The sequence below is a fragment of the Setaria viridis genome, chromosome 3 (genome assembly GCF_005286985.2).
Source record: "Setaria viridis chromosome 3, Setaria_viridis_v4.0, whole genome shotgun sequence".
In the NCBI taxonomy this organism is placed as follows: domain Eukaryota; kingdom Viridiplantae; phylum Streptophyta; class Magnoliopsida; order Poales; family Poaceae; genus Setaria; species Setaria viridis.
In genome coordinates, this window is record NC_048265.2 from 12,071,794 (window position 1) to 12,094,040 (window position 22,247).

Sequence of the window (22,247 nt, forward strand, 5' to 3'; positions counted from 1 at the left end):
ATGAGGAAAGGCGGGCAGAGGATAGAGGCGGTCGGAGAAGCTCCGTGGGGGAAGTTGCACGGTGCAGGAGAGGGTGAGGCAAGGGGCAAAAAGGATGTACATCTAACTCGGCCCCATCAAGAATCATGAAAGTATTTGTAAGACATGGGTTGGCTGAATAATTATGCACCATTATTTTTAAATAAAGTACATCATAATGTATTCGTCTATGTGGTGCGAAAGACTGTTAATTTGATTCGATTGATGGATCAAAGCACCGTGCTTTATTTTTCTCCTTGCTTGATGCTTATTTCCTAGTGATTCTAGGTTGAACTTGCAAAAATGCTGTTGAATGAGGGATAGATGCACCTGCTTGAACACTGGCCAGAACCAGGTGTTGATGATGACAAGAAAAAAAGGCTTCTTTGATTAGGTGTGTATTCATATAGAGGACATGTAGCAGCACTGATATTACATCACCATAGAGTTGTTCCATGCTTATTGATCCAACAAAAAAAGCACACTGTACCAATAGTATCTGGCAAGAATTTTGAAATGTCATATTACACATGAACTACTCTTTTCAGTAGTACAATCAAGTACAGTGTCATCTTCCCTTTCTGTGCATATATTTGTACATTTTATAGCACTGTAATCTATGCCCTGAAGTCATAATCAGAAAAATACGTTTTCCCCTATATTCTGAAAGTTTGATTGTCTTAGGTTCGTCGACTTAATTCAAGCTATCCTGGAGGGCTGGTATCGTACATCCAGAATGCCAAAAAACTTTTGGCAGATTCAAGGCTCGTATCGTACATCCAGAATGCCAAAAAACTTTTGGCAGATTCAAAAGCAGGCAAAAACCCATATGATGGTTTTACTCCTTCTGTAAGTCGTCTTATATCCATTTTGTTGATAGATTAACTTGGCCCTAATATCTTTTCTTTTCATGGGTTTGTTCCGGAAACACTTAAGTTGAGCATCATGAACTCTAAATCATTCAATTGAATAACTTAACACATCACAACATCACAATTGTTCTCAGGGATAAATGTCAGTTTGATATATTCTTTACCTTTTCTTTTCTTGGTGTCATGGTTCAAAGCTTTTACTCTATGATTTTGGTTAGGTAGCACTTCCCCGGGAAACGACTACTGAAAAATGTTTCCTTCAACATTACATAAAGTCTATTCTATCTTTATAAGAGGCCAGCTGCAAAATGGTTGATGGTCTGTACTCTTCACTTTATCTGTAATGGATTAATGACTTACCAACATTGTCTCTATAGTGCCTATCATTTTTTTAATAGTTCTCACGAATTTAATTTTGATCTTAGCATTAAGTGTGTCTTGTTTTAATCGTTTATACATATGCCCCTTCTGTACAAGAGATCTGGCAATCAGTTGAATTAGTTTGCTAGTTTCATTACTTACACATGATATGTGGTGGGCCTCAGAGAAGCTTCAGGTCTTGTTTTATTCTTATTGATGCTGTTCGTTGCCATGCAGCAGGGTGTCATACAAAGATTCCATTTGTTATTATGACTTCTGATGATACAAATACGCTAACCATCAAGCTTTTGGAGTCGAACTCCTAATTCGGAATGAAACTATCTCAAGTGAAAATACTAAAGCAGGTTTTTCTATTTCCCTATTCTTTTTATTAGCTTGTTAGGAGAAAACCTCTATTCTATCTACTTCTGATGTTGACCGTACATGTTCATTTTCTTTTTCAATAAAACGTAGCATGTCTAGCTGACAATGATGCAAGGCTTGCATTAGACCCAAATGATAAGTACAAAATCAGGTAGAAAATTTCCATATGAGGATCAATAACATTGTATTTGAAATATGCTAACCATATTGTTTCTGCATACACTGTGTGTCCGTCCACATTTCTTACTCTCAGTTTTGTGACATGACAGACAAAGCCACCTGGGCATGGAGATGTTCATTCTCTTCTCTATTCAAGTGGCTTGCTTGAACAATGGTATGCTCATTGATTCAAGAATTCACCACTGGGAGCAGTTTTTTTCCCTTCTTGAAGAAATTAGCAGTTATATATAATGAAATAATTTACTAAAATGATACTGTGTATTCTTTTGATAGGAAGAGTGAAGGGCGAAAGTGGGTTCTCTTTTTCCAGGATACAAATGGGTTGCTTTTCAATGTTTGTACTCTGACCTCCTACTGTACTATAATTTACTACCAAAAGATAGAAAAATTTTAACATCCTTAAAAATGTAACAAGAGATATCAAAATTGTAAACTGAATCCGATACCGTAGGTTCCAAATTTTAATACTTTGGTGCCAAAAAATAGGCACATCCCCGTATGTAAATTGTGCTACCTCTTCGTATTTTCCATGGACCCTTAAAACCTCTAATAAAGATGAAACTGCTTCCATGAGATAAAGGGACCTATTGAAGGAAAGGAATACAAACTTCTAGAGCCTTCCCCACAACTCATGATCCATGATATTTTCCATGAAGGCACTAGATATTTTTGCCATGAAGAAATTAGAATATTATAGAACATAGATATTTGTCTAGTGAAAACTCTGGAAGGAGACACATGTCATCATCGTATGAACTCCCTTGACCTATAAATAGAGGCGCTCTTCCTTACCATGCCATTCAACCATCAGCATGATAGATGAGTGGACTATGGTAGAAGTAAAGGGTGAGTTCTAGGCTAGCCACTAAAGAGAGGGTGTTGTACACTCTTCTGTAGTATTGTTGTGTTGTAATAAAGTTCTGTTTCTTACAAGTGTTAGTCTCCCAGTTAGGCCATATAGTTTCTAAGTACTTAGTGCATAAGTTGTGATCCATTGAAGGTTGGCTCTGTCACTCGGGATCACAAGGGTCTAGACTTCATCGTAGGTTGGCTTTGCCACCTAGAAGTCAGCTTCATCTGTTGGTTGGCTTTGCCACCCGGAAGTGAGATGGCGGCTCTGTCGTCGAAAGGACCCATCGCACTAAATAACTAGAAATTAAAAGGGCTGACCGACTCCAGAGTGAGTAGGTGTCCTAGGTGTAGGTCCTTAGATTAATGGGTATTAGGGCCACCTCAATTTCCTACAGGACCTTTGGCTACAAAGAACTAACATGATTTCTTTTTTTTTTTAATTTTGTAGGCAATACCATCAGCATTAGGTGTCAGTGCCACTAAGGGTTACAATGTAAATTCTCTCGCAGTTCCTAGGAAGGCAAAAGAAGCAATTGGAGGAATTACCAAACTTACTCATGTTGATGGTAGGTTTTAGTATCATTTACCCCATTGATGCGAGTTGTTCTGAAAGCAAGAAATCTATCATTTGTCATATTTTGAACAAAAAAAATTATGTAATTAATCTTTCAGTTTTTAGTAAGTTTGTACTATGAAAATCAAGAAAAATATTCTTTTATTTAGAAAGATTTTAAAGTGTCATTTCTCGACTATTCTATACTGGCATTTCAATTGGCTGGTTGCATCTAATTGATTTGTTTTGTAAATTTATCACAACTCTATTATTGTGGACAGGTAGAACAATGGTCATCAATGTAGAGTACAATCAGTTTGATCCACTCCTTCGTGCAGCTGGACATCCTGATGGAGATGCAAATTGTGAGACAGGCTATTCTCCGTATCCTGGAAATATAAACCAGGTAAACTATACATATTCCAAAGGGATAAATTTTACTTTCACTAGGTCGACACTTCAAAAGATCCTTGTACTCTTGCCAAATGCCATGAACACGGTTCTTAGGATGGCTTGTCTTATTACATTTCCCTTTTGGATGATGGCAAACCGTCTATTAATATATTGTCTTTCTCTTATGATTTGAAGGCACATGTAATGCTAACAGCGATATGAGTTAATGTGGATGATGTTATCTTCAATGTCACATAGTCATTATGCTGTTTATGTTCATTTTCTTTATTGCTTTTAGAACTGAGAAAAACTTTGTCAATATTATTATTTTTTACTAAGAAAAAATGCATGTTTTGTTGTACTAAGAGAAATATTGAACTTTTGCAGCTGATACTGAAACTTGGACCATACATTGAGGAGCTCAAGAAAACACATGGTGCCATTTCTGAATTTGTAAATCGCAAGTAATTTGTCTAAGCCAGTTCTCTTAATTACTTCTATTAACAGTGATACTGCCAAGTTCTATCTTGATTTTGCGTATAGGTTCTCAATATGAATTTTGGTCCTTTGTTTAACCCCAACCTCTTATCATTTTTGTCAATTTAGGTATACTAATTCAACCAAGACGGCATTTAAATCCTCCACTCGTGTAGAATGCATGATGCAAGACTATCCAAAAACACTGCCTCCATCAGCAAAAGTTGGATTCACGGTAAGAGGCAGCTGATCATCTATTGAGCCTTGAGCATGTCAGCTAACCATTTCTATCAGTTGTACCATGTGGATAAGTATCTTGAGTACAAAGAATGCGCTGCATTCCTGCTCTCAGTTTTTTTCTACTCGATATAGCCAAGGTCCCATCTTGCTGCATACCGATGTAGTGAGTGTACATGATAAAAAAAAAGATTGCATTAAGAATTTAATAGATTCGTTGCAGTGCCTTAACTCTCCAATGAATGATTAATGGGCACAGTCAGAAAAGAGAACTTATATTGGAAGTAGTTATCCACTTATTCTCATATAATGTACACTTTTGAAAAGGCAGTATATTTTCAGTGTTCTGTTAGGAATTCTAAGTGCCACTCTACCTTTTGGGGAATAGGAAAAAACACTCCAATCAAAGGAGAGTGGTGGTAATCTAATGTTGTTTTTGTTTCTCTAGGAACTAGGAAGAACATCACTAAATTGAATCTTAGACGCTATGTTCCTTACATGTGTTATTATTTCTTACCTCTAAGATCATTAGCAATCCATGTTATTAAGTGTTGTTCATCCCCTAACTATTTTATTATTATTCTGCCTTTATTTACTTCAATTCTAGGTGATGGATACATGGCTTGCTTATGCTCCTGCGAAGAATAATCTTGAAGATGCAGCTAAAGTAAGATTTGAACTCTTTCTAAGATTAGTGTTTTTATTCTACATTGTTAGTTTACCATTGGTTGTGATGTACTTTTGCCAAGGCTGCTTATTTGAACTAGGTCTGTTAATTGTTAAATTTGATTATTGATTTTTATTCTACATTGTTAGTGATTTTTACCATTGGTTGTGAAGTACTTTTGCCGAGGCTTCTTATTTGAACTAGGTCTGTTAATTGTTAAATTTGATTTTTTCCCCTGTTGTTGAGGTTAGTTTTAATTACACTTTGTCTATTCACTTCTGTCGATTCCGTCTATATTTGTTTGCGTATCTGATGTTGTGGTAAACTAGGACTATCCATTAGTATTTGCCATGTTTCTCTTACTTTGGAGCAGTTGTCTTTTTCCAACGTCTTGCGTGCATGGGTGTTTATAAATTTTATAATTTGATATGCCTTCCATGTTCCGAAAGGCAATCCTTATCATAGTGCAACCTCAGGAGAGATGGCAATTTACAGGGTAAATAGCCTTATTTTGAGAAAGGTGATGCCATTGGCATATTCCTTTGGTGGGGCATGCTATCCAATGGCAACGGGCTAGTTCTCAAGTTGTTTGTGCTCCTGCTCACCGCGATCCTTTCCCTCCCTTTCCAGGCTGGTGCACAGATTGCTGACCCTGTAATTGACATCTTCAATGGGCAAGAGGTAGAGATTTGGCCACGAATAACCTGGAGTCCACGGTGGGGTCTTACCTTCAAGGATGTCAAGGAGAAAGTGCGTGGCAACTCTTCCATTTCTCAGAGGTCAGCTTTGGTCATCAATGGTCGAAACATCTTCCTTGAAGGCCTTTCGTTGGACGGCACTCTTATTGTCAATGTTGTCGATGAAGCTGAGGTATTAACATTATTAAGCATCTTTAACTCAAGAGACCTGGGCATAATTCAAGTATCACAGTTTCGCTACTACCTTTGTCGGGCATACACCCCAGGACCACAAGTAGACCTTGGACGGATCACTAAGGGGCGTACTCGGACACGATCAAAACAAGGGATAGGCGTATCCCACTCGGACTAGTCAAGTATGTTTATGGAAAACTACTCGGATCTTACCGAGTAGAACTCTGTAATAGTACCCGACTAGGACTCAGACTTGTAACCCTACCCTCCCGTGTATATAAGGGCGGGCAGGGACCCCCCTCAACAACAACTCCAGTTCATCAATACAAACCAACACTCAGGACGTAGGGTATTACGCGATCTAGCGGCCCGAACCTGTCTAAATCGTGTTCATTGCGTCACCATTGATTCGTTGATTCTCGACGACCCTTACCGCACAAAAGGCCACCTAGGGTACCCCCTAGGCGGGTTGCCGGTCTAAAACACCGACAGCTGGCGCGCCAGGTAGGGGTACTCGTCGAGTTTCTCAGCGCGAGCTCAATGGCAAAGGTCATCATCAGGCCCGTCTTCCTCATCGAAGCTGGCGCCACCTTCATTTTCGGATCCTGGCTTTGTGTCGCCGACGGCTCGGGTTCGTTCCGGCGCCAGATCGTCGATACTCAGGAGAAGAAACTAGAAGATCTGATCGGAAAAAACCAAGATTTCAAAATCGACGAGTTCGAGTTCGACTACGCGTCAGATTCGACTTCGCCTCGGACTAGTCAATCCCAGCCAGTGTCCAAGTCGGTTTCGACTTCAAAGCGGTTCCCGCACGGACTCCGCAACGCAACCAGAGTTCACCAAGGCTTTCTTACTTGAACTCGATTTGAACTCGGGCATGATGAAGACGTCGACTCCGACTCATCTTATTCGCCAGAGATACCATTATCTGGTCCAGCCCAAGGATTGGTAATCACTTCCACATCACAAGGCAGATTCGTCCACTGGCCAGGATTGCGACCATCTTTCCTTGACTGTGACTACGACTCGCGCCTTGTCACCCATATAGACAACCTCCCATATCAAGAAGGTGTTCCACTCACTTAGAACCAAGAGGAAAGCTCCACAGAGATTGCAACGTCAAGCTTCAGAAACTACTACCCGGAGAGAGAGATACTTGTTATTACTCAGAATAACAACCCGCGTACTAGCCAGAACAGAACCCCCAGGCGATTAGCGCAACTCGACAAAATCTCCAAAGATGAGTCTACAGCTGACGCCCCTCACAATGAAACCTCCAAGCAAAGAAACCAAAGAAGGATGCGCAACGCTACTCGAGCCGAGCGACGGCAGTCGATGGCTACAAATATTCCCATTACAAATCTTGAAAGGGCCTTCGACGCAGTTCAGGCTCAGGAGCACAATACTCCACTCGTGGCTATCGCCTCGATCAACCTTTTAACAGCGTTGATGCCTCAGGATAGGGATAACGAAGCCACAACTCAACTTGTGCAGCGTGGCAACAGACTGATCGCACAACTCGCGGAGCAAGCCTACAAGTTACTCGACAAAGAAACACCAATTCCATCCATTCCTCGCATCTCAGCTGACCAAGAAGGTAGCAGGGGAGCTGCAGACAACAACAATACCCCAAAAAAAGGCAATGAAGTTAACCAACCTCGGCAGCACAGCCAAGGTCCAAGCAAGCACAAATCCCCAGCTCGCCATAAGGATATTGGCGAGGTCAGTTGCACCAACTCAGTTAGAAGCATCCGCCCTACTTGGAAGAACAATGAAGTGTCTAGCTCTAGTGATCTGCGAGAAATTCTCAACAGTCGGCGCGAGCGAGAAGTCGACAACTACAACAACTTTCCTGCTTTCACAAACCGGGTATTGAAAATAAAATTACCCGAGAAGTTCAAGCCAACCGGAATCACCAAGTATGATGGCAAACAAGACCTAATCCAATGGCTACGATGTTACTCGCTAGCCGTCCAAGCAGCCGGGAGGAATAACGACACCAAAGTTATCCACTTCGCCATATGCATGGAGCCCGCACCACTGACCTGGGTTGAGTCACTCAAACCCAAGTCTATTGACTCCTGGGCAGACATGACAAAGGCTTTCACCAACAACTTCGCCGGCTCCATGGCTAGACCAGGCAACAAGATTGACTTAAGTCAAATTAAGCAAAAAGAAGGCGAGACCTTACGCGACTATTTGCGACGGTTCTTCGAAAAGAAGGCTACCATAGTTGACATTTCCGAAACAGACGTCATCGAGTGCTTCCAGAACGGACTCTACGATCGATGAACATACCAAGACTTCGGTCGCCGACGACCAGCTAATGTCAAAGAACTCAAAGTCATGGTGCAGCAATGGGCGGACGAAGAAGACAAAGAGCGAGAATGTTTCGGCTCCCACCGTAACCATGGACGCGACAACAACCACAACAATGACCAAGATAGAACTCGACATAATGATACTCGAAACAACTATTCGAGTAATCACAATCGCAAAAGGAAGCTCGACAACACTGTGCTGCCATGACCAACTCCAAAAAAAGGGGCCCCGTAAAAATGATGAATGGCCAACCTTCACTAAACTACTCAAAAAGCAGTGCCCATAGCACCCGACTAGCAAGCACTCGGCAATAGACTGCTACAGCATGCGCTGAGTCATGCAAGACTTACCTGCACCACCACCTCCTGAAGAATACACCAAGAAAAAATATAAGGGCAAGAACAAAGTCCACAACGACGAAGATGAAGAGGGCGACTTTCAGACCGCCTCAAAAACCGTCAACGTCATCTTCAGCGGTATCACAGGCACCGCATCCAAGCGAGCCAACAAACTCGTACTCAGGGAGATCATGGCCATCGAACCAATGGATCCAACACCGTTGAAATGTTCAGAAGTGCCTATTTCTTTCAGTAGAAAAGATCAATGGACTAAGTTCTCAGAACCAGGCTGTTTCCCACTAGTCCTGGATCCGGTTGTGGCAGGCTCAAAGTTAACCAAAGTACTCATCGACGGCGAAAGCGGACTCGACGTTATTTTCGCCAAGACATTGAGGAAGATGTGCCTTGACGTTACTGAAATGCTCACTCCAACTGATTCACCTTTCTACGGCATTGTGCCTGGAAATGCGGCTATACCACTAGGACAAGTTGTCCTTCCGGTTACCTTTGGAACTAAGTAGCATTACCGCACCGAGTACATCAGATTTGAAAGTCGCCGACTTCGAGACATCTAACCACGCCATACTCGGAAGGCCAGCACTCGCCAAATTCATGGCCATACCACACTATGTTTACTTGGTACTCAAAATGCCAGGCCCCAAGGGAGAACTCAAGCTGCGAGGAGATCTACGGCGATCCTACGAATGCGACACTGAAGCTTTGGAAATTGCTGCGACTACTCAAGCACCTAGTCCCATGCAACAAGTCTTCACAGCTTCAAAGGAGCTCCATCCAACTGAACTAGAGATCCCGGAAAACAAGTCGGGATCCACAAAGGTGAAACCCGCCAGTGAGCATGACTTCAAATTAGTTGACCTCCAGACGGGTGACCCTTCCAAAACAGCCCTGATCGGAACAGGGCTAGATCCTAAATAGGAATTCGCGCTCGTCAGCTTCCTTCGGGCTAACCATGATATCTTCGCTTGGAAACCAGCTGACATGCCAGGTGTGCCCAAGGAGTTGATTGAGTATTCTCTCAATGTCGATTCCAAAGCTACTCCAAAACGGCAACGACTACGCCGGTTCGCTCAAGACAGACGAGAAGCAATCAAAAAAGAGTTAGCCAAGCTACTCGCGGCAGGGTTCATCAAAGAAGTCTTTCATCCTGACTGGCTCGCCAACCCCGTGCTCGTTCGTAAGAAAAACAACGAGTGGAGAATATGCGTCGACTATACCGACCTCAACAAACACTACCCAAAAGACCCTTTCGGGGTACCCAGGATCGATCAAGTGGTCGACTCCACCGCTGGGTGCGCTTTACTGTGCTTTCTTGACTGCTACTCCGGCTATCACCAAATAAGCCTCAAAGAGGAGGATCAAGCCAAAATAGCATTCATCACGCCTTTCGAAGCTTTCTGCTACAAAACAATGTCCTTCGGACTAAAAAATGCAGGGGCAACTTACCAAAGGGCCATACAGATGTGCTTCGAAAAGCAACTTCACCGCAATGTTGAAGCTTATGTCGATGACGTAGTCGTCAAAATAAGAAACCGGGAGGAACTCTTCGCTGACTTGGAGGAAACTTTCTCTAGTCTACGCGCTTTCCGATGGAAACTCAATCCAACTAAGTGCGTCTTTGGGTACCTTCCGGCAAATTACTCGGGTTCATCATTAGCCATCGCGGCATTGAGGCCAACCCGGAAAAAATATCTGCCATCAAAATAATACAGGCACCAGCTAGCATTATGGATATGCAGAAACTCACAAGCTGCATGGCCGCTCTCAACCGGCTCTCAACGACCTATCTACTTCATCAGCGAAGTACTCTCGGACTCCAAAACTCAGTATTCACCGATACAAAAGCTCTTATACGCAATTTTGCTCACCTCCCGGAAACTGCGCCATTACTTCCAAGAGCACAACATCACAGTCATCTCCGACTTCCCGCTCGGCGAAATTCTCCACAACAGAGATGCCACGGGTAGAATCTCCAAATGGGCAGTTGAACTCGGAGCTCTCACCTTGGACTTCAAGCCAAGGACAGCTATCAAATCCCAAGTTTTGGTCGACTTCGTAGCTTAATGGACTAAAAATCAAGTGCCAACACCAGTCGAACGGCCAGAACACTGGGTAATGTACTTTGACGGATCCCTCAAACTCGAAGGGGCCGGCGCAGGCGTATTACTCATCTCCCCCAGGCGAGACCAGCTCAAGTATGTACTGCAAATATTCTGGGAAGCATCTAATAACGAAGCTGAGTACGAAGCACTACTCCACGGCCTTCGCCTTGCAATCTTCCTCGGCATCAAACGTATACTAGTGTACGGCGACTCTCTAGTCATTATAAAGCAGGTCAATGACGAGTGGGACCAGAACAAGGACAACATGGATGATTACTGCAAAGAAGTCCGTAAATAGGAAAACAAGTTCTCAGGCTTGGAATTTCATCACATCGTTCGCGACAACAACGTTGCCGCCGATGTCTTATCCAAAATGGGCTCAACTCGTGCAGAAGTTCCAGCAAGAATTTTCGTACACGAACTGCGCAAGCCATCCATATCCGAACAAATCACCACACCAGCGGTCCCGACTGCTGACGTCTCTCGCGAAGTCATGATGAAATATTTTGCTCATATGTCATTGCTTCATGCCAGTTTGCAGGTTAAAGTTACTGGTCATGTACATAATAAAGACCGGACTATCCAGGACGTCGACTACAAGGACACCTCCGAGAAGGAAGAGATCAGAATCCGTGGATTTAAGTTCGAGAAGCGGAACAGCTAGAGGTGAACTATACCGAGCCAGGAAAGCATTCCTTGAGTGCCTGAACAACACGTCCCTTGATTGCCCGATCGAGGTGAGCAGCTTCCAACCAGTTGGAAATAGTTCACGTCACGATTGCCTCCCAGATGGAGGCCATATCTGAAAGTGTTCTTGTCCTTCTAAAGCACAAATAAGAGCAAAGCTCTTCACCAATCACTCGCCATTCTTAATGTGCATCTGTAGTTGTACAGTACCCTCGTTCATAGCCAACCATTTTACGTCTTTTTTTTTTAATCAAAGTTGATTATTTGTATTGGAATGTTGGTGTAATAATTTATAATGAATTAAGACTTCATGCTGAATCAAGCAAGTGCGTGTTATATGTTGCATCTTTTTGTTTGTTATATGCCATGGCAGGGATTAGTGAATATCCTGGCGCTCCAGCATTTGTTAATCAGATCATTTCATCAGAAAAAAGAACAGCTGATGAGTCTTTTGCATCCAATGGCTGTGTCACCACGAATTTTTGCAACCTTTTGTGACATACTTTTTGCTCTTTTATTTAATTGCCCGTTGCATGCTGAGTGAACACATGTGGTGACTGGTGCAGCTGATGAGATGCCGTGGCCGAAAGGTACTAAGGGGGTGTTTGGATCTTTAGAACCTCCTAAAATTCATGTCACCTCAAATATTCAGAGGCTAATTAGGAGGAGTAAATATGAGCTAATTATAAAACTAATTACATAGATGGAGGCTAATTCACGAGACCAATCTATTAAGCCTAATTAATCCATCATTAGCACATGTTTACTGTAGCATCACATTGTTAAATCATGAACTAATTAGGTTTAATAGATTCATCTCGCAAATTAGTTTCCATCTGTGCAATTAGTTTTGTAATTAGTCTATATTTAATACTCCTAATTAGTATCTAAACATTCGATGTGACAGAAATTTTAGGAGACACTAAAGAAACAAACACCCCCTAAATCTGGGCCAGCCATTATCGCTATAAAAGATTAGGAAAAGTCTCCGAACAATGGCTTTTTCCCCAGATTTGGAGTTGCTTAAAGCACTTCTCTTTTAAATCTTCAAGCCCATACAGCCGTCGTATCACCCAAAAATAAAGTCTATTTACATGAAGAAGAATAACTTGAGACTTTTTGTTGTGGCTCTACAATTTTGTTAACAAAAATATCCATGAGCAACCATTTTATAATTCCACTGCAACTGCACCTCACATCATGTGCACCCACATCTCAAAAATCAAACTACTATTTTTCATTAAGAAATTGATTTCTTTTTTGGGATATGTGGTGCACATCATACGTGAGGAAATGGAATTGTCTTCCGACAGCTGTTTTTTGGGAACAAAATCAGGATACATTAGTTCGATGACAGCCTGTTTTTTGTTATAGGGTAGCAAAAGAATCCAAAAAATTAGAAAAAGAAAAATCAAGAAGAACATGTTGGAGGTATGCCCTAGAGGCAATCATAGAGATGATGATATTCCATTTGTATCCATGATTTGTATGTTATGTTCATTGAATATCCATTGAAGGCTACTTGAATTGATTTGCAATTATGTGAATTGTATGTGAAACTCTTTACTTGTATGGTTATTCTAAAGTTGTCCCTAGTCGGAGTTCATGTGAGGACACACATGAATATTAGACTAGCACATGTATTAGTTGATGACTATGTTTCACAAGTCATGGACATGGAGATGTTGAACTAATAATGTGGACACATGTGGAGACATGTGCTAGGACTGACCCAACACGAGAAGTAGTTCTCTCTTTAAACAACATATATACGCTTTGTCCTTAGACCTGAGATTGTCGCATGTATTCTAGATGTGGATCGACCTACTTAGGGGCTATCAAACGCTACGCCGTAACAGGGTAGTTATAAAGGTAGCTTTCGGGTTTGTCACGAAGCATGCTATGAGACATGGTCAATCAAGATGGGATTTGCCCCTCTCTGATTGAGAGTGATATCTCTGGGCCCCTCGAGTGATCGGATCCGAAAATGCATAGCCATGCTACGTACGGTTAAGAGTTAACCTACAAAAGGATTCCGAATCACAGGATCGAGAAAGAGCGGTCGGCTTGGAGCTAGACCAAATATCGTGAGGCAAAGGGAATAGCATGTATATTATGTTGTGATCGTTCGTCTGATATGATCTTATTGTGCGTATAGGAGTTGGCACGTCTTGCTAGAGGCCGCTACCGACTATTGGGTCGAGTAGGAGTACTCGGGCCATGTCTATACGTATCTGAACCCATAGGGTCACACACTTAAGGGGCTGGAAGCCCAATTCGGATCTGATCCGAGTTGGATTAGGTTTAGAAGTACTAATGGGCCTCGGACCCAGAGGCCCGTCAGGAACCTCTATAAATAGAGGGGTGGGGGCGCCCTAGGGTTTACACCTTTTTTTGGCGAAACACACCTGCCGCGCCTCCCACGCCCTCGCCTGTTGCAACTCGCGGATCTAGCAGTCCGGCTTGCGACGCTTCCTCCCTGCACGTGTGGATACCTTGGAGGTGTTGCGCCTGCAGCACTTGGACGAGCCGCCGCCGAGCCGCCGATGAGCCACGACGAGCCGACGACGAGCCACGACGAGCCGCGGCACGGGAGGCAATCTTGCCGCACGTGGACGAGCCGCTGAGGAGCTGCTGGACGTTGACGTGATCGACTACGTACGACTACGTTGATCGACTACGTACGACTACGTGATCGTCTTCACTGCATCGACGCATATCTACATCTTCCGCACCAGTAGTGCGTCGAGTGGTAATCCCGTGATCCTTATACGGCAGTTCTTCCTGGTTATACGCGGTAGAAATTTTGATTTGCGCTAGCGTAGCCTACCTCGTATACCCACAGAACAACACGGGCCCAGGCCCTGGAGAGCCCAGCAACGGCCCACGGAGGGCAGAAACCCTACCGGGTGGCGTCCGAGTCCTAGCGCACCACGCCTCCTCAAGTAAACCCCCCCTAAAAGCCGCCTCTCGCTGCCGCACCCAAACCCTTATTTTTCTCTCTCCTGCGTCGCGCCGTCCCCTCACCTCCATCGCTGAATACGAGACTTCGATCTTGGGTTCACTGCAGTGCACCAAAGCAACCCCGGCGACCAGCCCGATCAGCTATCCTCTCCACGCGTCAGGTGGTCGCCTCCCCAGATCTCTCCGCCTCATTCCGTTTGTCTGGCTCGTTTTGTGTTGTGCCTTGCTTCGATCTGGTCGGGTGGTGCTTTCCGCGCGAGCCTGGGCCGATCTAGCGGCTCTAGGCTTGGATCTGGGTCGATTCGGTGGAAAATTTAGTGTTTATAGTGGTTATGGATTGAGACCTAGTTTTGCCAGTATTCACTTTGTCGGATGCACGGCTTTTCAGCTCGATAGATGATTTGTTATGCAGGATTTGATTTTCTTCAAAAAAATAATAATGTGTTTCAGGTGCCAACACATAAATTTGTTAGTTGTGGCTTTAAAAACTCTGCAGTCTTTAGGGATGGCAACGGGCACACATTACCCACGTGCCCGCGGGTAAAAACCCGGTAGGGCGAGGATACGGGTGATATTTTGTGCTCACGGGTATGGGTGCGGGTTTGAGTTTGTGCTCGCGGGCAAAAAATTTGCAGGTGTCAAAAAATCTTACCTGTGGCCGCGAAGGAACCTGTACAAGTATATGATCAGTTTCCAGGTTCCTCCGATCCTTATCGTCCCGCACGCCTGCGGTCCCGCTCGGCTGCTCCCGCACCCCGCACACCAGGCGCCCAGGCGGCGGCCACCGCCTCCCCTCGCCCCTCGCTCCCCGCCGGCCGCCACCCGCCCTTGCTCCCCACCACCACCTCTCCGCTTGCCCACCTCCCAGCCGCCACCTCTCCGCCGCCCGCCCTCGCTCCCCGCCACCTCCTCTCCACTGCCCGCCACCCACGAGGCCGCTCCGCTAGCCGCCGCCCGAGTCCCGACGCCCGGTACCCCCGTCGCCACTCCAAGCCGCTGGTCAGTCTTCTTCCTTCTCTACCCGGTTGCCTGGCAGGCACGGGTGTGCCCACGGGTAGACTGCCCACGGATGAGGAGTTGGCATACAAGAATGGAATACATAAAAAGTCTTGAAAATACAGAACCTGGATCAGAAATTGGCACACAACCTGGATCAGTTGTTGGGTTTGCCAATCCAGAAACAGCAGTGATTGAGGGGCTCTGGAAGTAAACAATTGGTTGATTGATCAACGATTGGGCGGCTCTGGAAGGAGTTGCGTTTGCCAATTCGGAAATAGCAGGACAACATGCAATTATGAAATTCCAAGATTTAAGGAAGTTTGTTTGCAAGAAAAAAACACATCGAAAAAAATAACCTAAGAACTGTGTTCCAGTAGACATTGCAACTACAGATAGACAAACAATTTACAAACAAGAATGGAATACATAAAAAGTCTTGAAAATACAGAACCTAGATCAGGAGTTGGCACACAACCTGGATCAGGAGTTAGGTTTGCCAATCCGGAAACAACAGTGATTGAGGGGCTCTGGAAGGAAACAATTGGTTGATTGATCAACGGTTGAGTGGCTCTAGAAGGAGTTGCGTTTTCTAATCCGGAAACAGCCGGACAACCTGCAATTATAAAATTCCAAGATTTAAGCAATTATACACGATTAAGAAATGTAAACATTGCAGATTACACCTGGATTCCGTGTTTGTTTTGTCAAACCGGCTTTTGGTGTAATCACTACAGATTGCTGCAGACTGCTCTGATGAGAACCCTGATGTGGAAGATCTCCACGAGCATTTACAGTTGCTACCAGTTTCTCAGCTTTTTTACGTGCATAATCTTGCCTCCGCTTTGCATCACCTCAGCATGCAAGTTTGAATAGCTCTCACGTCATTTTTGTCGTTTAAGTTCTGCCTCAGATATAGCATCACTGCTTGCATCTTAAACGAAACAAACAAGCTCAACCACAGAAATATAAAGAGAAACGTAAAACAAGCTTCATCTTAATACCATTATTGTTGGAATCGTCAAATCGGCTCTTACTGTTGCGAGGTGCACGATGAGATGTGGTGTTTGTAACGTCCTAGAACAGAATTCGATCGCTCATTGTAACAAATCCTCGATGACGACCCAGGTTAGAGAAAATATGTGAAGCATGCGCGGATTAGACAAACCATGTTTCATATATATACTCACCTGCATCTCGCGGCTTGGTAATGTAGACCTGATGACCTGGTGTGCCGCCAACAAGCCGTGCAACCAATGTAGACCTGACGACCTCATGGCTTCTTGGATGCAAGGCCATATCGGTATAGATTTATATAGGTACAACGACAATAAAAAAGGAAATGCGCGTTGAGGAAACAATTCAAAAAAATTCAAAAAAGAAATAGGAAATTCAAAAATTCATGATTGAGGGGTTCTGGAAGGAAACAATTGATTGAAAAAGCACACAGTTGCTGCCAGAAAATTCAAAAATTTGTGATTGAGGGGATCTAGAAGGAAACAATTGATTGAAAAAACACGCGGTTGCTGGCGGGTAATTATTAGTTTCCATACACACCACCACACGGTTGCTGGCGGGTAGAAAGACAAAAAAAGGGGTGGTGTCAAAAAATGGGTGCAGCCGGCATTTAGAGCAGGGGATTACGACAAAATGGTTCTCCCCTCCCCCTTCGTCGTAATCTTCTGTAGGGGAACACCTGAACAGTGGGCCCTCCGTGAGAGGTACGTGAGCATAACTCTGGGTCGGAATTGACATCAATTCTCTCGATTCTTTATAGTATAGTTTAACGGTCATGCCAATTGGATGAGAGCCAACACTTCCTCATCTTCCGACGTGCCCAGTGACAACCCACACAAAGAGATACAAGACTCGCTGCAAATTTAACATAACAAAAGACAAATCCGATAGTACCGGTAGATGTTTCGCAAGATGCCCAAGATCGAGCAACACCAACCATACAAATCTCACATCATCACATGAACCACAAACAACAATTTTAAGTATTACACAAGTTCAAAAAATAATATTACAAGTTCGTGACACACACAGTTCAAATCTGAAATTTAAATAAATGAGTTCCAAAATACAAGTTTTGGACTCATGACAACAACAACAACATGAGATTAAATATTATGGTTCAAGTTTACTCAACATCTAACTTACGAAGAGAATATATCTATGCAACAGATACGATAGATTAACACAAAAGAAACGATGGTGTAGTCTCCCAAAAACATTATCGAAGCAATAATAACCGCTCTAGTCACTCATCACCCACCCTCGGATCGGAGGGGTAAATGTGACTGAACACAGCCTCCGATTCACCAGCAATTTTAGCGAGCGATAGTAACATGAGTACAAAAGGTACTCGTAAGTCTTACGCAAATATATAGCAAAGATCATGCATAGGGTTGAACAAGGAGTAAGGCTTTAAGGTTTACTAGATTTGCAAAAACCTATCTCATCCTATCCTTAATTTTTGACCATAAGAATGTGAATAACACCCTATGGACAACTAGCAAATTTTATTAATCTTGCCCAAACCCACTTCAAATTTTAGTTGAAAAACAATTGCATCAACATGGTAACATAGAGTGAAAAAGTAACATAAGTATCCGATAACTCTATGATGAATTCATGGTACTTGAGCTTGCTCATAACCGAGAGCGTGACATTCGAATTGATTTATCCTTGCAAAGGTGTACTCTTTACCAACACGACTCGAGGACCTTATGGCTCGCACACCTGATCAATGGTGCACAAGGGGGTACTCATGCCAACCCTTGCCAAACTGCCCCGAACTATGAGTAAAACATGCCTAGCTTTCGTGGAGGACGACCTAACTCCTCCGGGGACACTCCTAGGCTCCTCTACATAGTCCGGACCACACATCTAGGACCGTGCCTCATAAAGCGAGACAAGTAAGGTATTAGGGTTATTCATCACATTCGAGAACATGTGGTAGCACGAAAAAGGTGCTCAAACCAACATCAACAACGGACGGTCCTTAATCAACTCAAGCGGTCCATGTCACCGAGACTCCATTCTCGTGACTCTACACACCGCTCAAATCTCGTATCCAATTAACCATCATGTTCATTTATTCAACAACATTAGAGAACCATACTAGAATTGGTGTTGATTAACCTATAACCATTGCCTGACCGAAGTGACCATTCTATGTCTAAGCATGGCTAAGCAATTAACAAGATTAATTTAACATTACCTATACTACTCGAGCAACAAGGTGTATGATAAGAAAGCAAGGGAACATAGGTTCTAACAATGCAATAAGATAGATAACCCACATGCATCCCATAGCTATATATAGTAACAAATTTATGTAGAAAAGTAGGATAAGTATGCATAGCTGCTTGCCTTAGGTTTCCTCGGGTTGAACAACCACTTCTACGTCGCCCTTGGCTTCGGGCTCAACCGACTCATTCTCCGGCAACTCGCTCTCTAAAATGAATGAAATGCGTGCATGCATTAGAGATGATGCTATGAGTGCAAATGCTCATGAAATGCATGGAAAATAATAGGAACAGTAAGGAATGAATTGTTAATAGAACAATCACACCCTCAACAGTAACCAATCATCAAGATTAAATGGAATGATCACCTTAAGTGATTAATCCACTAGCAAGAATGATTTGCAAGATTAAAATTACTGGTTGAGCAACAATTATGAAATAAATCACACTAATAGAGGATCACGAAACATGGTCATGAGAGTTGGATTCACCTTAAAATCTATTTTCATTAATGATATATAAAATAAACAATATAAACTATTATTAAAAATATTAAATCATAAAAGGCATGTAAATCAACTAGAAAAACATAAATATCATTTTCCCTAGATTCTATACGGCAAACACAGAAGTGATTTCAACATTTTATCATTTTTCTGATATTTATTATGCAAATAACAAAATTAAGACATCAAGAAAGAAATAGATCTAATACGGTGTGACAACCCTAAACTAGTTGCAGATCTGGAGCATATAGATAAATGAAAGCTAACAAAATTAGTTCCATAATTTGTAGATCATAAGATGATTTATAATGCATTTAACAAATCTAGAAAAAAATAAATCATAGAGCAAGACCTACAATAGTAGAATGCACATACTCAATTTTTAAATAAACTAGATATCAACAGGAAGACAACAAAACAAGTTTTGCATTTTTAGCATTTTTTACACATTTCTATGCATTTCCAAATTTTTCAGCTATCTAACTCTTGGAAATAAAGAAAGTCGAGATCATTTTGCATCTAGACCTTTAGATCTATTGTGTCTTGCACTTAGGTCCCTGGATTTCCCATAACCCCCCTCTCCTTCTCTCTTCTCCTTCCCCTAAACACACCCACACACGCCGGCCGTGGCCTTGGTTTGGCCGTCAACGGGGAACGACGCGGCGCGGCTGCGGAGCAGCTGGTCCACGCCCCAAGGCTGCGGGGCTCACCAGCAGTGACAGGTCGATGAGGAGGAGGCGGTGCGATGAGGAAAGGCGGGCAGAGGATAGAGGCGGACGGAGAAGCTCCGTCGGGGTACTTGCACGGTGCGGGAGAGGGTGAGGCAATGGGCAAAACGGATGTGGGATGGCTCGGGGAAGCTGTGGGCGCGAGGGATTGGCGTGAGGCTTACCGACGGCGACGAATTTCGACGGTGACGGCAGCTGCGTGGGAGGAGGTGGTGGCGGAAATGGAGGTGGTGGCTGGCTAGGGTTTCGGGGGAGGCCGGCGTCGGCATTTAAAGGAGGAGTGGGGTGAGGGCATGAGGGGGATTTCGCATGGGCAAGGCCACGGTGGCCAGTTTGGCGCTGCCCAATGGGCGAGCGAGCTGGCGTGGGAGAGGAGTAAGGAGGCACTGACGAGTGGGCCCAGCGAAAATCAAACCATCCAACTTCTCCACTTCAAACGACTCAGCTACAGGTGCCCACAATCTCTCAAAAATACTCATTTGGAAGGTAAAATCACAAAGAACACAATGCTATAAGAATAATCTCCAAAACAGATCGGGTTTGTACGCAATTGATAAAAGAAAACAACTAAAATTGAAACTTAAATAATTTTTTAACAAAAAAAATATCACTGAAAAATTAAGTAAAAATACTATAAATTTATCAAATTGCATCTAGTATTTAAATAAAATAAAAGGAGGCATAGTTCCATAATAGAAATTTGAGTTGCTTTACAAGTTTGAATTTTCAACAATAAACAACAGCTTATTGAATTTAATGAATGCTTATGTTGACGCTCCGTTATGTACAAATGATGCTTATGTTAATATGTTAAGCTTGTTTAACAACTTTGGGTCGTGACAGTGAGGCTGTGCGCCCGTGCGAGCTTGCGAAGGCCTGCCTGCCTGCCTGCGCTCACGTGGGACGCGCTGCTGCTGGAGTGGAGTGGAGAGGCGGGTCGTGTGGCATTGGCCATCGGGCGCCACCGCCCGCCGGCCAGGCGCCCAGGCCGCCAGGCGCCGCGCACAGTGCTCAGGAGAGGAGGGAAGTGAGTGGACGGACGGACGGACCGACGTCTTGTTTCGTGTGCCTTTTGATGCCCCGCCCTGCGTCGCTGCGCCTGCACGCTGGTGCACACGCTTCGCGTCATGTGGTGGTTCGGCAACTTTGGCCTGGCCTTTTGCAGCAGGGGAGGGACCGAGGGAGATTGACGGCACCCTGAGGCCTCCTTGGTACGACCTCCTCCATCGTATGAGTTAGGGGTGCTAAGATATTTATTATTGATTAAAATTCATGTCATATGGAACATTTGAAGGCTAATTACGAGGATCAAATATGAGCTAATTATAAAACTAATTACATAAATGGAGGTTAATTCCCGAGACGAATCTATTAAGCCTAATTAATTCATCATTAGCACATGTTTACTGTCGCACCACATTGTCAAATCATGAACTAATTAGGCTTAATAGATTTGTCTCGCAAATTAGCCTCCATTTGTGCAATTAATTTTGTAATTAGTCTATATTTAATACTCCTAATTAGTACCTAAACATTCGATGTGACATGAATTTTAGAAGGTTCTAAAGAAACAAACGGGGCTTTAGTACCTATGAATGATCTCGCACGTAATCCTCACGTAATCTTGAAGTGCGTTCTTTTCTCTCGTATTAAGGGGGTGTTTGGTTTCATGGATTAAAGTCTAGTTTGTGTCACATTGAATATTCGTATGCTAATTATGATGACTAAACATGAGCTAATTATAAAACTAATTACACATATGGAGGCTAGTTCATGAGACGAATCTATTAAGTCTAATTATCAATTATTAGCAAATGGTTACTGTAGCATCACATTGTCGAATCATGGATTAATGAGACTTTATAGATTTGTCTCGCATATTAGTCTTCATTTGTGCAATTGATTTTGTAATTAGTTTATATTTAATTCTAAACATCGATATTTTAAACCTCCTAAGAACCGAACATCCTCTGAAACAAAAATATTCTATGAGCTAGCTGAACAGTCGGAGGAGGCCTGAGTCGTGGTGGCTGCTGCAGGCTGCCACTGATTGCTTTGTACGGCCGTACTTCCCGAGCGAAACAGCTGCAGTGCGCGCCTCGTTTCCGGACATTTTGACTGGGGTGGCACAACACTCAGACCTACAGTAATACACTACAGGAGGCGCTCATGAGTCATGATCTTTTATGGGCCAGTGTCTCTGTGTGCGTGACAACAGTGAACAGCCAGTCAGCAATGACATCTCTTGTTTTTATCAGAGAAATCACAGCCCACTCATAATGCAAAAGTAGAGGCATGTTTTTCGTTTTTTTGGAGAGGAAGCAAAAAAAATAAAAATGGATGGAATCAGATGGGCTCATTGGGCCTCAACGGGAGTGATTCGAAAGAAGGGGATACATTACGCCCACTTTTGAAGCCCGTTCACAAAATGCCCAGCCCAGCCATCTGAAAACTGACGCGTTGTCTT

General features: G+C 43.4%; 1 protein-coding gene across 1 annotated transcript; it reads left to right on the forward strand.

Annotated features, from left to right (window-relative positions):
* On the forward strand, positions 1-11,793 carry LOC117850317 (UDP-sugar pyrophosphorylase). Its single transcript, XM_034732144.2, is given in 16 exon segments — positions 1-96; positions 703-867; positions 1,109-1,208; positions 1,491-1,616; positions 1,716-1,785; positions 1,888-1,968; positions 2,088-2,148; positions 3,115-3,232; positions 3,501-3,625; positions 4,000-4,076; positions 4,219-4,324; positions 4,934-4,993; positions 5,433-5,513; positions 5,624-5,863; positions 11,187-11,295; positions 11,298-11,793. Coding segments are annotated over 16 exon segments (1,671 nt in total). The 3' UTR covers positions 11,354-11,793.
* The last annotated feature ends 10,454 nt before the right edge of the window (positions 11,794-22,247 follow it).